The 15,787-nt window shown below is 37.2% G+C and overlaps 1 protein-coding gene and 1 pseudogene across 3 annotated transcripts; one reads left to right on the top strand and one right to left on the bottom strand.

Annotated features, from left to right (window-relative positions):
- The first annotated feature begins 367 nt into the window (after window positions 1-367).
- On the top strand, window positions 368-2,069 carry LOC136256367 (arylsulfatase B pseudogene; annotated as a pseudogene).
- A 1,691-nt stretch (window positions 2,070-3,760) lies between these two features.
- LOC136256259 (uncharacterized) lies at window positions 3,761-13,275 on the bottom strand. Of its 3 annotated transcripts, XM_066049190.1 has the most exons (4): window positions 13,159-13,275; window positions 12,372-12,577; window positions 5,256-7,750; window positions 4,890-5,062 (listed from the first exon to the last, which is right to left on the bottom strand). In XM_066049190.1, the coding sequence occupies exons 3-4, from the start codon at window positions 7,715-7,717 to the stop codon at window positions 5,020-5,022; spliced, it is 2,505 nt and encodes an 834-aa protein (XP_065905262.1). In that variant the 5' UTR covers window positions 7,718-7,750; window positions 12,372-12,577; window positions 13,159-13,275; the 3' UTR covers window positions 4,890-5,019. The 3 variants fall into 3 exon arrangements, with proteins under 3 accessions (XP_065905260.1, XP_065905261.1, XP_065905262.1); XM_066049188.1 differs by lacking the exon at window positions 13,159-13,275 and having other exon boundaries at window positions 3,761-7,750; XM_066049189.1 differs by lacking the exons at window positions 12,372-12,577; window positions 13,159-13,275 and adding an exon at window positions 8,280-10,769 and having other exon boundaries at window positions 3,761-7,750.
- Window positions 13,276-15,787: the final 2,512 nt, after the last annotated feature.

Genomic DNA, 15,787 nt, shown 5'->3' with positions numbered 1-15,787 from the left:
CCTATGGCTTAGAAGTTTTCAGTATGATCATCTCTGGAGTAGTGATGAATTGATAAGAGATATTGCCTATTACCCAAGTAGGAGCAGCTAGCAGCATGCAGCTGTAGCAGCAGCTAGTAGCATACAACTTTAGCAGCAGCTTGCAGCATTCAGCTGTAGCAGCAGCTATAGCAGCAGCATGCAGCATGTAGCAGCTATAGCAGCATGCAGCAGCTATAGCAGCAGCATGCAGCATGCAGCTAGCAGCAGAAGTAGCACGACATGCACAACTGGAAACCCTGCAATTTTGTAGCCTAGCAAAAACCACAGAAATGAATATTTATCTATAACTGACAAGAATGTATTGTGCGGTCATGGTCATAATTATATGATCTTGTGACAAGATCATATGACCATGACCGCACAATACAGTGCTTAGAATCTGTACTATTTCAGAAAAAATGCTGAACAGCGTCGCTACTATTTTCTGCTTCGCTTTCTTGGCACAATGGAGCCAGTCCTTTGCAGCCACGAAGCCTAACATACTGATGATTGTAATAGATGATTTGGGATGGAACGATACCAGCTACAAAGGATCCGATATTAAAACGCCAACTATCGATAAGTTTGCCAGTGAAGGAATTCGTCTACAGCAATACTACGTGCAACGAGTGTGCTCTCCTACGAGATCCGCGATAATGGTTGGTCGATATCCGTATCACATGGGATTGGCTAGGATGGTGATCTCAAATGGTCATCCTTTTGCGTTACCATTAAACCAAACCACGATTGCTGACGAGTTGAAGAAAGGTGGTTATTCTACGCACTGTGTAGGCAAATGGGACCTTGGTATGCACAAGTGGGATTACACCCCAACCTACAGGGGATTTGATACCTTCTATGGGTATTACGATGGTGCTGAAGACTATTTTACACACATGGTTGGAGCTCTACCTTTGGAGAGTGACAGTGTCAAAAATCCAGCTGTATTTAATGGAATTGACTTCAGAAATAATACTACACCAGTTACTGATAAAAATGGGATTTACAGCACAACGCTATTTACTGAAGCAGTTGAACAAGTTATCACGAACCATGATAGTGATAAAGGACCTTTCTTCATTTATGCTGCATATCAGTCAGTACATGCTCCACTGGAAGCTCCTCAGCAGTACATTGATCAATGTCAAGATATTCCTTATGATAACCGACGAACATTTTGTGGGATGCTGCGAGCAGCTGATGAGGGAATAGCTAATATTACTATGAGACTGCAAGAGAGGAACTTACTAGATGACACCATTATTATATTCACAACTGATAATGGAGGACAGACTAGGGAGGGAAGTAGTAACTGGCCACTGAGGGGGAACAAGGATACTGTGTTTGAAGGTGGAGTCCGTGGTACTGCATTTGTGTGGGGTACAAAGCTACCAAAACTGAACTATGACAATGACCAACTGATTCATGTAACTGACTGGCTACCAACAATAGTAGAAGGCATTGCTGGTTTGGAACTGGATAAAGACAAGTGGGCATTAGATGGGTACAACGTGTGGAAGACTATTACAGACAATGATGACACACCTCGTAAAGAACTGTTGATAAACTTAGACCCACCTCGAGCAAGATTTATGGGACAGGCTGCTATCCGAATAGGACAATGGAAACTTATAACTGGTCTACCTAACTGCAGCTTAACACCTGGAAGATTGGGTGATATTTGCCGTGATGGATGGATTCACTTGGATGGCACAGTAGAGCCTCCTCCATATACTCCTTCCTTTACATGGCTGTTCAATATTGAAGATGATCCTAATGAAAGGAACAACGTTGCTGACCAACATCCTGAAATAGTAAAGCAATTGAAAGAGAGGATTGAGTACTACAATTCAACACATATTGAACAATTGGACCCTCCTCTTGATCCTAGGTCCAATCCAGCTAATTTTGGTGGTGTGTGGACACCTTGGCTGAAATAGAAACCAACATGATTTCACTGATGCCTCTTTATTTGATTAGTTAATTACTTTATTGTACATCCCCGGTTTATATGATTTTCTCTTTATTGTTGCTAAATGCTGCTAGAACATATCTTACAATTGGGCATTTAGTAGGTGGAAACTTTCACAATTTAAATGCCTTTTGCCAGTTGAAATATCAGGTATGTACAGGGAAATTTATTTTACCACTTTTCTTCTGAGGTATATAATTATCATTGTAGATATTTGCAATCATAAATTATTAACAAAGTACAATCCTGTGACTCAACACTAGTACTGTCTATGTACACTGTGACACAATACTAGTGACATACACAGTATGTGAGATGGACTAGTGACCCAGTCAGTGATACAGCAGCCCATACACACACACACTCACGCACGCACGCACGCACGCACGCACGCACGCACGCACGCACGCACACACACACACACACACACTATGCACTGAGTACACTTTTCTGAGCTCAATACAATGAATTTGTCTATCAAAACTCACCATTGTCATGACTCATGACTCCCTCAGTAAATTGTTTGTATAATGAATCCATGATACACCTAGTGTCAAGATGTATATTACAACTGGCCATACACAAGAACAACCTGTGCTGCCAAAGAACACAAGTGCCGCTTGTTAAAGTTTTCAACACCTATATGCATAAGGTTATAACAATGACAAAACCATAATCAACAGACAATATCAATTAATCATCAAGGTCATGATTAGTTGGTCTGGAAAAATTGGGTAGGAGCTGGTAACTTGTTGTTCTCATTTTATAACATGATCTGTAACTATCCATCAGACACAGTAACTATCCACCAGACACAGTAACCTACACTACACAGCACAAAGGAACTGCCTATAGTAAGCAATGGTATTAAATTTTGTAGATAATATTAAACAGCCATAAATAAATTCCATATAAGTACTTAGCACCAGCCAAGTACTGCCACACACTGATCATATTATGAATTAGCTAATATAGTTATGGAAACAATCACTCAACCACTTGTATACACAATCATGAAACAATTATGTAGTACTTTTATGTATGCCTTGATACATATGAGCATAAAAGATGTAATGCACATGCGCCAAGTGTAATCATTATGCAATGCCCTATTATGTAACAACAAGGGTATTATATGTGACCGGATTTGCGAAAAGGGGTCTTCCACACACATCCAATTTATGAACTTTGGCATTTCATAACTTCAGATTGGAAAAAGTTGTTGCCTTAAAATTTGGAAAGTAGTGAGCACCGGCCAACATGGGTTAATAGATGGAGAAAATTTCAGGTTTGTATCTTTCTTGAACGCAAAGTTATGGTCTTCCAAATTCACATGGCATGCTTTATGTTTGCAATGCACATTTCATTTTTGCAGTGAAGTCTAAGTGAGTGAATATACCCCCAGGAAGAATGGATACCAGAGTCTCACTGATCTATCCTCTCCTGCATACACTGTACCATCTGTATTCATGGTGTAAGCTTCATTGTTGGAGTGCAAATCCAATACAAAGAAACACTGACCCTGTCTGCATGCATGTCTCCACTATATATATGGTCAGGGTCAGGGATAGCCACACCACCAAGAAGTGGGTTACTAGGTCTACCACACACACATTACATACACACAAACAACACGCTCACACATGCATATAACACAAGTGCACTAACATGCTACACTTTTTCTGTGTATCACTATAGCTAACCTACTACCAGAACTCACCTATGTCATTTTTTGACTATTAAAGTTTATCATTCATGATACTTACACATAGCTATGGTATAACGAGATCATGTAATCACCTAGCACATTCATAGTGTACACTCAACGAGCATGAATGTCATTGTAGAAGTTTTCAAATTCATAGCAATACATATATTATGCATGGTATTATAAATCAAGAGTTAATAATAGTGGAGAAACTTTTCGTTAAATGCATAATGTCAGTCATCATCATTCTCCTCATCATTGATTAGTCGATCTGGAAAGTCTGCTAAAAGTTCATAATTATAATCCATAGTTTTTGCTATGTAACATGATCTTGTCATAGTCACTATCCACCAGACACAGTAACCCACTACACAGCACAAAGGAAGTGCTGATAACAATAATTTGAGCCATAAAAGAGTCACAGCATAATATGATTCGCCAGAAGTAAATATGAAATATTCAATGAATAAAATTATCAACAATAGCATGTAAACCAACGAATAAGCAGCATTGTCTGTATATTTCTTGTATGGCATAGTTAGCATATGCACTAAGGTGATTAAAAGGAAAAATAGGATCACGAAAAACAACAATGCATTCACATCTGGGGATGATCCTGCTATAACAATGCAGAAAAAAAGAGTTTTGTAAAGGAAGAAATACACTCCAGCAAAAAATTGTAAATGGTTCTTGTAATCTCCTTGAAATGAGTCTAAGATTGGTTTTAGCTTGTGGACAAGTAAACATTTATTAACAAATTGTATACCATTGCTTTCTTCCCATCGAAATATGATAACAATGTTGGATATAAAGGGATATAGCATTAATACTATTGTAGGAATAGCTATTAGTGTTATTGATACAAGAATAGACCCAATAGCATAAATATTGTATGTGTTATCCTGAAAGAAGTGAATGTCACCTTGTAAATAGACCATTGCTTTGTTGATGGCATTGGGATTATCAATGTGATAGACACCTGCTGATTTTAGAATGGCAAACACTGAATTTAACTTAGCAAAACAAAGAACAAGAAAGGCACCAATTCCATGTGTGACAGAACTATTGAACAACAATGTAAAACACTTTAGCTGACATCGGCACTTGGTCACACAATATTGTCTCACCACAAAGTATGCAACCATCAACAACAAAGGATACAATGATAACAGCACATTGAAAGCCAAAATGTCTATTGTCCCAGCATTTGTAAACAGGCAATATGAGAAGATGTCATGTTGAAAGAAGTTTAAGTTTGATACACCATATACTGCCAATAAAGCACTTGATATATTAAGTGTTGTGGCAGAAGCAACATTTAGACCATAGTTAAAGTCAAGATGATATTGACTGCTGATGATCTGAGAGAAAAACAAAAATGCACTGATGGGTCCAGTAGTTAACCTGATATTGAATACCATGATAACATAGAACAAAACAGTAACTGGAACTAGGTATGAAATAAGTAAATATAAGACCCCTAACTGATGATTTTTACAGCGGGAACACATAAATGTTGGAGAATTCATAATAACACTATACCCATCAACACACTTGCCACACAGGACACCTGTCCTTTTCCTTGTGCCACACACAAATTCATCAAGAGTACTTCTGTTTGCATGTTTTGGAAGCAGCATGGTTTGTGAGACACGGTCTGTATAACAGTATCGATATGGACATGTTCCAATAAACAGATCTGTGGAGTTCCCTGGTAAATGCCCAATCCAATAGAAATAATTGAAATAAGCTTGAAATGATACCAAATCACAACCAGTTATTGCAGGATTTCTATGCATATGGTTCACAAGACATTCACATTGCAACTTGTACTTATTATATACGAATCCTGGAGGGCAATCTACCAATGTTACTTGCATCATCTTACTAATTTGGTAATTTGTATCAGTTGTGAGTTGTAACTGGCAAGTTTCCTTAGGTTTACCAGCTATTTGAATTGGTCCATCAGTAATTCTATATATTGGTACTACATGTGGTGAATAATGCTCCCTACATGATGCAATAAACATCACATTGCTGATGTTCTGATGTAATTCATCCACAAGATAGACGTTAAGATTATGAATCTCTCCTGGTACAATATTTACCAGCCCAGTGTTATTTGAGTCAAATTTAAAAAGCATAGGAGATGTCACTATCAGGTTGTAATGATCACTTGTAGAGTAGTAAAATGGTTTCTCATAAAGAAATGAAATGTTTTGAAGGTAAAACTTCATACATGGACGCAAAGTGTTTGCAAAAATGGTGTTATTGATTACTGCAGAATTGTTAACAAAGGTGATATTTGCAGTCCATTCTTTGGGCTTCTTATCATCAAAGTACCGCACAAAACAAGCATGAGAGATCAGATAATCATAAGGTGCAGACAGTTCAACATATATAGCTCCACCGTAACCTGCAGCAGTCTTCTGTAAGAATATTAAAGTGGCATTGTAGTATATTTCCATAAGTGAACTTCCCATAAGCAATATGGCACCACCATGCAGTCCTCTGTTTTCCTGAAAATTTGTGTACGAATGATTATAGAATTCTACCACAGAATCATCTACTACCAAAGCTGTAGACTTGTTTTCAATGAATACAGTTGACTTCCTGAATTGTATGCTGACTCCTGAGGCAGCAACTGCTCCTATACCACTGGACTCTGATGTATCTACAGAAGAAAGGTCGTTTCTAATAAATGAACAGTTTTCAAGTAGTAGCGTTAACACTTTGCCACCGATTATCAATGAAAAATACTCTTTGTTGATTTGAATAGCAGAGCCATATGGTGCTTTGTTTTTTATGAACTGAGAGTTGTAAACTTCAAAATGGTTAGTGGGCTCCGCTGTGTCAATCTCATGGCTAGCATACCATGATATTCCACCACCAGAGCCATTCAAAGCAACATTCAACTCAAATATACAATCAGTTACAATGACAGTATTATTTGATACCTGTTGATTGTAATTGACCACTGATATTCCTATAACTGCCCCACCTCCAAACACACATGCTAAGTTACCAGATATAAATAAATATGAAATTATCACATAATTGTACTTGGCATTTTGCTTAATTTCAACATTAAAACCACTACCTGAATTAGCTTCATTAAAACTGAAACTAGATGCAGTAATGTTAAAGGAGTTATGATGGGCTTGTCCATGTATCCCTATTGATAGTCCACCACCAAAACCATAGTACACATGAGTGTTACTAGTAGGACGCTCTGATTCTTCAGTATAGTTGTAAACAGCAGAATTGTTTTCAAATATACACTGATATATTGTGTAATTAGAATTAGCATTGTACTGATTGTCATATGAATTACATGTAGTCACTCCTGGAGAGCATTCAGTAAATTCAATAGACATTCCACCACCTCCTGTAAGGTTTACTGTCTGTTCTTCTTTGTTTATTGTGTTGCCAACAAAAGTAGAACTAGAAACACAGACTACTCCATTTGTGTCAACAATCAGTGTTCCTATTCCATTGTTACTGAACATGTTGACATGGTCAATAGTAACATTGGTGCTATTCTGTACAAACAGGGCACTACGAAAAGTGATAAAATGTCCAACTTTAATTTGACTAGTACTAACATGTTTCATTCCACAACCAGTGATATTGAGGTGGTGAATAACCAAATCAGTAACTCTAACAAATGCAATTCCACTATCAAAATTGGCACTTTTATTAACATTTGGTAAGCACTGCACCACAGGAATGTCACCCTGTTTGCTAGACCGAATTTGAATATCTTTTAAATCTGTAAACTGCCAAGAAGAATTTAAAACATAGGTATCTGGTTCAATATTAACATCTGTTGAATTGCAAAATGTCATTAGCGAATGAAAAGCTTCATATAGAGAACTGCATTGAGTAAATGTTTTGTTTACAGTTTCACATTCATCTAGCTGAAGTTTCTTTGAGACAAATATTGTATGCTCATAAGCACAAATTGTAGCTATCAAACAACATGAAAAGAGAAGTCTTGTATCAAGCACAGCCATTATGATGAATATTTAACTAAAATATTTAACCACCTGTTTAAATACAAACAACAATGATATTACAATATCATCAAGTGTACAGCATGATTTGATTAAGTAAAAACTGCTCATAAAGCTAGGAGTTATAAGTACTGTGATATCACATGCATGCAAGAGTAAAGTTGACAGAAATACTAGTGAAAAAAAAATTCTTTTTGCATTTCCAAAAAAAAGAGAAAAGAAAATGAATTTAGTATAGAGGGTACTCTTTATAGTTAATGATCAAGTGCTCATGCGTTACTTGCAGTTACGGCCATACAACATGATTTATACAATTCTGTATTCTAGGTTGGCTGCACCAGATATCAGCTTTCAGTACACTGCCATTGCTCTTACACTGCCTAAACTGAACTTTTGGCATGCTATAGTTATTTTGTATTGTAATTTAATATAATGTAATCTTGCTGGGGCTCCTGTACTGACCACCCTGTGGGTATCAATCAGTGCATGGACCCTGAGTCTAGACCCCTGTACTAATAAAATAAGACATCTTTCATTTCATCATTATACAAATCAGACATACCTATACAACAATATCAGAGACTAAAACGCCAATGCTTCCTTGCAGTTACCAGCTTTTTCACTCACAGTAAGCATGTTTTTCCATCATTTGTTGAAATCCATATCACATGCACTATCATCATGTGATGTTGTATGTATAGTTTATTAAAATAGTTCATGACTGCTCTATTAGAGTATATCAATCTTACACATTCTGTTGCTTTCCTCCTCACACCTTCCCTTAAATTTCCTGTTCGAGGATCAACCTGCCTCCCCCTAATAGGCATATGTGTCTGTATGCACATGATAAAATAAACTACAACAGAAATTACCTGTAACAAAATAATAGTGCATTAATTTTATTGAATCAATCATTATTAAATCTCTATCATGAAAGTGATCATGCACTCTGGTGAAGTTTCAGCTTCTATGCTGACAACTTTTTGAGTTACAATGCTACAAAGTAGCAACAACAAAAAAATTCAATTTGTACAGCAACCCATTAGACCCTTAATAAAATGATGGTTTTACAGCTCACAAATGGAATAATGTAATGTCATGGAGTGTAAACTTGTATGTCATAAACAGGCAAATCCAGTGCTGGGTAATATTTTCCTGTACCTTTCTTCGTCACAGATGATGTCGAATTCAGTGAAGAAAGACTGATGAGGTTTTTGCAACTTTGTGGTCACAATAGAACTAATAATTTTAAAGTTCGGTGTTACTAAAGCCTTCACATAATTATGTTACTCTGGTGCAATGTCAATTTCAATTATCAGAAGGTTATCATACAGTAAAATAGAACTGTATAGTAGAATCATGGAGGCTTGGGCTTTCTTGTCCTTCAATATCTCTTAAATAACAACCTCACTTTTTCTTCAAAATGGCTTGGTTAAGCATGTACCCAAGCCCAAAAATGTCTGCAGAGCAACCCCAAACCCTTCCAAAAAGTTGCTATTGAAATGTTTTTAAATTGTATTTAACTAAACTTTCTACTAATTGACTAACCGATGCCTCCAGTCAAGCATAACTTGACTATGGTTGATGCTATGGGCTTGATTTCTTCACTGTTTGATATTGGACACCGCTTGGCCCAAGACATGCCTCTTTATCAACCACAGCAGCTACAGTACATGCATCATTGAGTGACCTTTGTGTCCTATTTCTTTCTCCAGTGCCTCAAAGACATCAATTTGCAGTGACTCAGTGTGTGATGGCTTCAGTGTAATCAGCTTTAATTTCTGTAGTGAGTGGATTGTGTAATTGCAGCGGTCCTTCTTGTACTGTTGTTTGTTTGTAACACTGTAAAATGAGTAGACCTGATAATGAAGCGGAATAGCTGTTCGCTCCCCAGTAATTGTTGGTAGGGGTGCACATTTAATCACAATTTCTGTAATGGCTGGATTGATTGCAGAGGTGCTTCTTACACGTTTTTCATTTGTAATGTTGTTTAACAGGTGGAACAAAGCTGAAAACGAAGTGAAATGGCAACAACACTTTGATAGTCATTGCATGTGTTATGTTTAACACGTGCCATTCTTTCTTTTTGATGTGGTATGCATGGTTCACCAGTGATTGTTACAAAAAGTAAACAAACAGGTATAAGGAAAAAATAGAAATTTTATATTTGAGTGGATATCATAGAAAAAAGCAAGGAGGTTATGTACTGTAACACATGCAGCCACTGTATACTAGTGGACATTTATATTTCAGTCATGGCTATGCCAAGTCTGTATAATATGACTGAAGTAGAAATTAAATGTCCACTAGTATAGCAGATGACCTCCATTGGTTCCTTGCTTTATATTTCTATGATCCCTACTCAAATGTAAAACTTCTCATTTTTCTTGTTCTTAAAACTGGTTTTCACAGAGATGTAATCACGCATGCACTTACCCTAATTTATATATCGTGTTTTATTGTTCTTCCACTCATTTGTAGCTCCAATCAATTGACTGCAGGTGAATAAGCTTTTGCTTATCATAAAGCAATGGAGTCAAAAGTTTCACAACGAATGAGTTATTTCATCACCATGTCCAAATGTTTACAATGATTTTTCTTTGTTTAACATCATGACAATGGATGTTTATGGTTGTCGTTTTCATTAACTTGTTAGCCTTTGTTGCTATTGTAAATTATTGCTTTTGAAATTTATATAACAGTTGTCATCATCTCTATACACATCAAACCAGTGTAAACCTTTTCTAAAAATGCACAGTGTACAGCATCCATGCCTGCATGTGCATGACTGGTTCCTAAAATTGTTTTTTTTAAAACATGTGTGTATATATACCTATCAAATCTAACCATGTTTGCTTTCCTTCACCCACATTCTGTAAAGATATACACTCTGTATCAAACCACTGGACACTCTATAGAAGTTTTATGATTGAAAAACTTGGTCATAGGCTATTGTTCATTTGAAAAGCAAAACTACCATCCTTGTGCATACAGAAAACTGAGAGTAGTCTTGAGGTTTTGTATAAAGAAGCACTAAAACCAAACTATAAAATGGCTGAGCCGAAAAGATACTTGTTGTGGTAAATTTTTTACCTCCAAGACAAGTATAGATGGTGGCTGTACACCTATGTACTCAGAGTCCCACTGGCTATGAAGAATAATGAAGCAAGGCTTTTGATGTTTGATGTTGTGTGCTCTTGATATCATTATCTCATTAACCACCACATCCTGTTATTGCCAATTATTATTTTTAATATTATTTCAATGATTTATCACTCAGAAATTATAAGCTTATAATCTCTAATTGATAGTCCATCAGGTGCTAAAAATAGGGGGCTAGTTGTGGCCAAAAAGCTAGTTGTAAATGACTTTTGGCTAGTTGTAAATGGTGATTTGGCCAGTTGTAAAAGACAGACTAAATAGCAAGCTGCACCTCAGAAAAGAATAAAGTCAAAAATTACATACATGTGCTGTGTATTTTTACAGGAATTTGACCTCAAGATCCAGTCTTGAGATTGCCATTTTCGAAAATTTTCCACTATTGGTCCACTAAAATTGCAACTTAGAGGTATGATCATTTTCACAGTCCACTATTGATATGAAATAATTGCCTTAAAAATCATCTAAAGAATTGGCTTAATTTGTTTGCTATTTCCTAGTTCCAGGTCATCTCAAATTGCTTCCAGATTGAATCTTGCCACAATTGTGTTTCAACTAGGTAAATATGCTCTCTCATACCCTCTGAAATCCCTTCAATCATTCCCTTCACTGACATTTTGTCACAATATAGAACACAAAATACAAGTAATTCAAACACAAAGAAAATTTTGTTTATAATACTACTACTCCCACCCAGTCTCAGGTTTAGTTGTAAAAAATAGTTTTTTTAGCTACTGTAGTCCATCCCAAAATAGGTCTGGCCATGTGAGACTGACTACAGTGAATCAATATAGTGGTGTAGTTTTACATTACTACAATACATCTCAGTGAAGCTCAAATGAAAGGCCATACAGAACCAAAAAATTACCTCTTAAGTGATTAGTGCATACACCATGAATTCGCAATTTTGAATTAGCTACAGGTACTTCTTACACTGTGACTATCACATCTATAGGATTTATTGTTTTATCTCAAAAACATAGGACTGGCCACTATAACTGCTCATAATACACCTGATCCTTTACGTGCACACTAAATGGACACAGATATAGATCTAACTATTCTGATATTATTCCTGGGCTACATGTACAGCCCTTGTCACCACCCCTAGCACCAGTTGGACAACTGGTGTGGTGTAGATCTAATAGCTGCAATAAGCGCAGAGAGAAAGAGAGAGACAGAGAGAGACTGAGACGTCTTATTTTGTTAAGACAATAATAGTTATACAACATATAAAGTGCAGGTGTCTAGACTCAGGGGTACCATGCACTGGGTGGACACTGAGTATACAGGAGCTAGCCCTGGCAAGACTTACACTATCAATTTTTTAGCTATTTAGTTGGTGGGTTTAAATCAAAGGTGATAGACGCTGGAGTAGTCCGAGTCTCATGCTATTAGTCGCCAAATACATACACGCGATATCTGCTAGTAACTTGTGCAAACAGCCATAAAGTATACAGTCTCTAATAGCTAACTACGATACAAGTTGTCATACCTTTGCCGGACTTCGTCTTCAACTCGGACGATATTTGAACGCCCTCTTCAAAATTGATTTTCTTTATAGAAGTTTCTTTTCACCCACTTGTTCACTCAGCGTTTAAATATCGCTTACCCACTTACCATCGATCGATCTCGCTTATAGTTCGATTGTGGGTGCTGATCAAAGTGCGGCGCCCCTCTGCCCCCTCGTAAGGCTAAGAACTATAGTGATGAAAAGATGTACAAAACAAAATAAGAACAAAAAGCATATGAGTCCTCAGGCAGCATGCGACCACAAAGTGACCCTTGTAGAGAATCACACTGTGAACATGGAAAGATAGCTAAATCACTAGTCTCGCGGCGCCCGACCCTAAAAAGAGGATCTGGTGAAACTCTGTACAAAAAGTTTGAGCTCTGGAATGTTTATTGGATGACGTTTTACGTGTTACGTAAGTGCACTGTTTACGTCACAACATTCAACCAGATCCGCTTACAGCATCACCAAACTAATAGCGCTACTTTATTTATTCAACATTAAAACGAACCCAACAGAATTGTATGACTGTTTTCTCAATGAGTTTAAGCGGCAGAGTCACCTGATGTAATTAACCGTAAGCCGCGAATCTTTTGAAATGTAACTACGCATAATCAATTTGAAATGGAGCGATCTGATTACATTCCGGCAGCGCTAAACTTTTTGTACACAGTTTCACCAGACCCTCTTTTTAGGGTCGGGCGCCGCGAGACTACTATAAATCGCAAAAACTGAACAACCAAAAAAACAACAACACTTAGCTACTTACCTAGGGTCCGTAATCAGTGGCGTAGCTACCATTGAGGCAACCGAGGCAGCTGCCTCGGTAAAAATGCTCAACAACAGGCTGAGCAGGCCTGCATGAGTTTTTGGCACCCCGGATTTTCTACCCAAACGTTACTAGACAGCATTACTGTACCACACATAATAGAATCTATGGCTGTAGCACTAAGCAGGGCTGGAAGGCCATGGTGACACAGTGCACTGTTAAAAATGAAGCACTCTGTAATCTTCAAGCACTCTGTAATCTTCAAGCACTCTGTAATCTTCAAGTAAATAAAAGCACTCTGTAATCTTCAAGTAAATAAAGCAAGTGGTCCTGATCGTATTCCTCCCTATATTCTTAAAAACTGTGCTGAAGAAATCTCTCCAGTGCTAAAAGTGATATTCACTAAATAATTCACAACAGGTATTTTACCTAAAGACTGGCTTACAGCTAACATATGGTCCAGTTTACAAAAAAGGAAGACGTGATGATGCTTCTAACTATAGCCGGGCCCATCTCTCTGACATCTATTTGCTCCAAAGTCCTTGAGCACATCATATATCACAACATCATGAATCACTTAAACAACAACAATATTCTCATAGAGAATCAACATGGGTTCCGAGCAAATCATTCCTGTGTCACCCAGTTACTAACACTAACAGAAGACATATCATATTCCCTCGATCACCGGAAGCAAGTTGATGTAATCCTTCTTGACTTTGCTAAAGCTTTCGATACTGTTCCCCATCAACGACTCCTTACTAAACTTCATTTTTATGGAATTCAGAATGACACTTATAGTTGGATTAAGGCATGGCTTTCCAACCGCACCCAGCAAATCCTTCTTGATGGTATAACATCTAGCTCAGTAGCTGTAACATCTGGTGTCCCTCAGGGCACAGTCCTCGGTCTTCTTATGTTCCTGTTGTACATAAATGACATCCACCAACATAAAGTTGCCTTTACGAATATTTGCAGACGACTGTCTTTTGTACAGAGTTATTAACTCTCCAGAAGACACCATCATTCTCCAACAAGACCTAGATCAAATCTCACATTGGGTCAAAATATGGCAGCTTAGACTAAATGTTACAAAATGTGCACTAATTCGATGTAGCAGATCCCTAACACCAATAGTTCATCACTATACACTTAATAATTCTTTCCTAAAAGAAACTGACCAGTATCTCTACCTGGGGATCATGTTGAATAAGACATTGTCATGGTCGTCACACATATCAAACATAGCTAAGAAAGCATCTAATACTTTAAATTTTATAAAGCGTAATCTGAGTGATTGTTCAAGAGAAGTAAAAGCACAAGCATATCTTACCATGGTAAGACCCCAAATGGAGTTTGCCTCAGTTGTTTGGGACCCCTGTTATAATGTTGATGTAGACAAATTGGAAAAAATCCAGCGTAGAGCAGCCAGGTGGGTCATCAGTGATTACAACAGGACTAGCTCCGTGACACAAATATTAAATCAACTATCCTGGCCTACCATACGGACACGACGAAAGATATCTAGACTGCAACTGCTCCACAAAATCCTCCATCAAGACATATCCCTATCAATTCCCCCATATTATCAATCTGTAGAGAGACAAACAAGACACTATCATCCCTTGCATTTTATCCTGCCCACACCATCAACAACATCTTATCAACAATCATTTTACTCAAGATCAATCAAAGAATGGAATGAACTGCCTGTATTTATTATAGAGATGACAAACTATGATGAGTTTACAACTAACTTGACATCACACTTTACAAACAATCAACACCACATTAGATAGTATATAATTGTACCTAATACTGTGATTCCCTTTTTTTTCCTGGGCACACCAGCTGTGCTGACTGCCCAGTAATCATAAATAAATAAATAAATAAAAAATAAATAAGTTTGCTGGACCACTTTCAGCTACTCAGTTAAATTCAGTAGTAAAAAGATCGAGATACTCTAATCTAATCAAAAACAGCCAAGCTGTAAAAAAAGGTGCGGCCCCCAAAAAGGCCATGGTGAAAAAAGATGTGAAATCCAAGGTGGCGGCCAAGAAATGGCTGTGATGGTAGGTTAATGGTTACATTTTAATAACAACAATTCAGGTGAATTTGGTGCCAAGACCAAGCGGCACAAAATTCGCCTGAATTGTCGTTATTAAAATGTAACCATTAACCTACCATCACAGCCATTTCTTGGCCGCCACCTTGGATTTCACATCTTTTTTCACCATGGCCTTTTTGGGGGCCGCACCTTTTTTTACAGCTTGGCTGTTTTTGATTAGATATCACTTCTTTTTGTATTTGTATACTGCAAAGCCGGCCTATGGCTGGCTTTGGGGCTTTTTAAACCTATGTGTTTTTTTTTCTTTACTACAGGAATAAGAAAAGAACTTAAAGAAGAATTTTAGTACTTCAATTATTTTTGATTTTATTAGTAATTATACAAATTATATACATATATTTATTAAATGCCCATTATTCTCCACAGGATATTTTTTTTCAGCTGATCTCTCTACTGGGTGACTTGAAATGTAGCTGAACTATATACAGGATGGTTTCTTTGTAGCTGAACTCTCTACAAGGTAACCTCTTCTAGCTGGTCTCTCTACAGGGTATTTTGTTT

Source organism: Dysidea avara, chromosome 5, assembly GCF_963678975.1.
Source record: "Dysidea avara chromosome 5, odDysAvar1.4, whole genome shotgun sequence".
NCBI classification, from domain to species: domain Eukaryota; kingdom Metazoa; phylum Porifera; class Demospongiae; order Dictyoceratida; family Dysideidae; genus Dysidea; species Dysidea avara.
This window is presented reverse-complemented; position numbering and strand designations above follow the sequence as displayed.

Coding starts and splice junctions, on each gene's coding strand:
- LOC136256259 (XM_066049188.1), bottom strand. CDS start 7,717: ATGGCTGTGCTTGATACAAGACTTCTCTTTTCATGTTGTTTGATAGCT.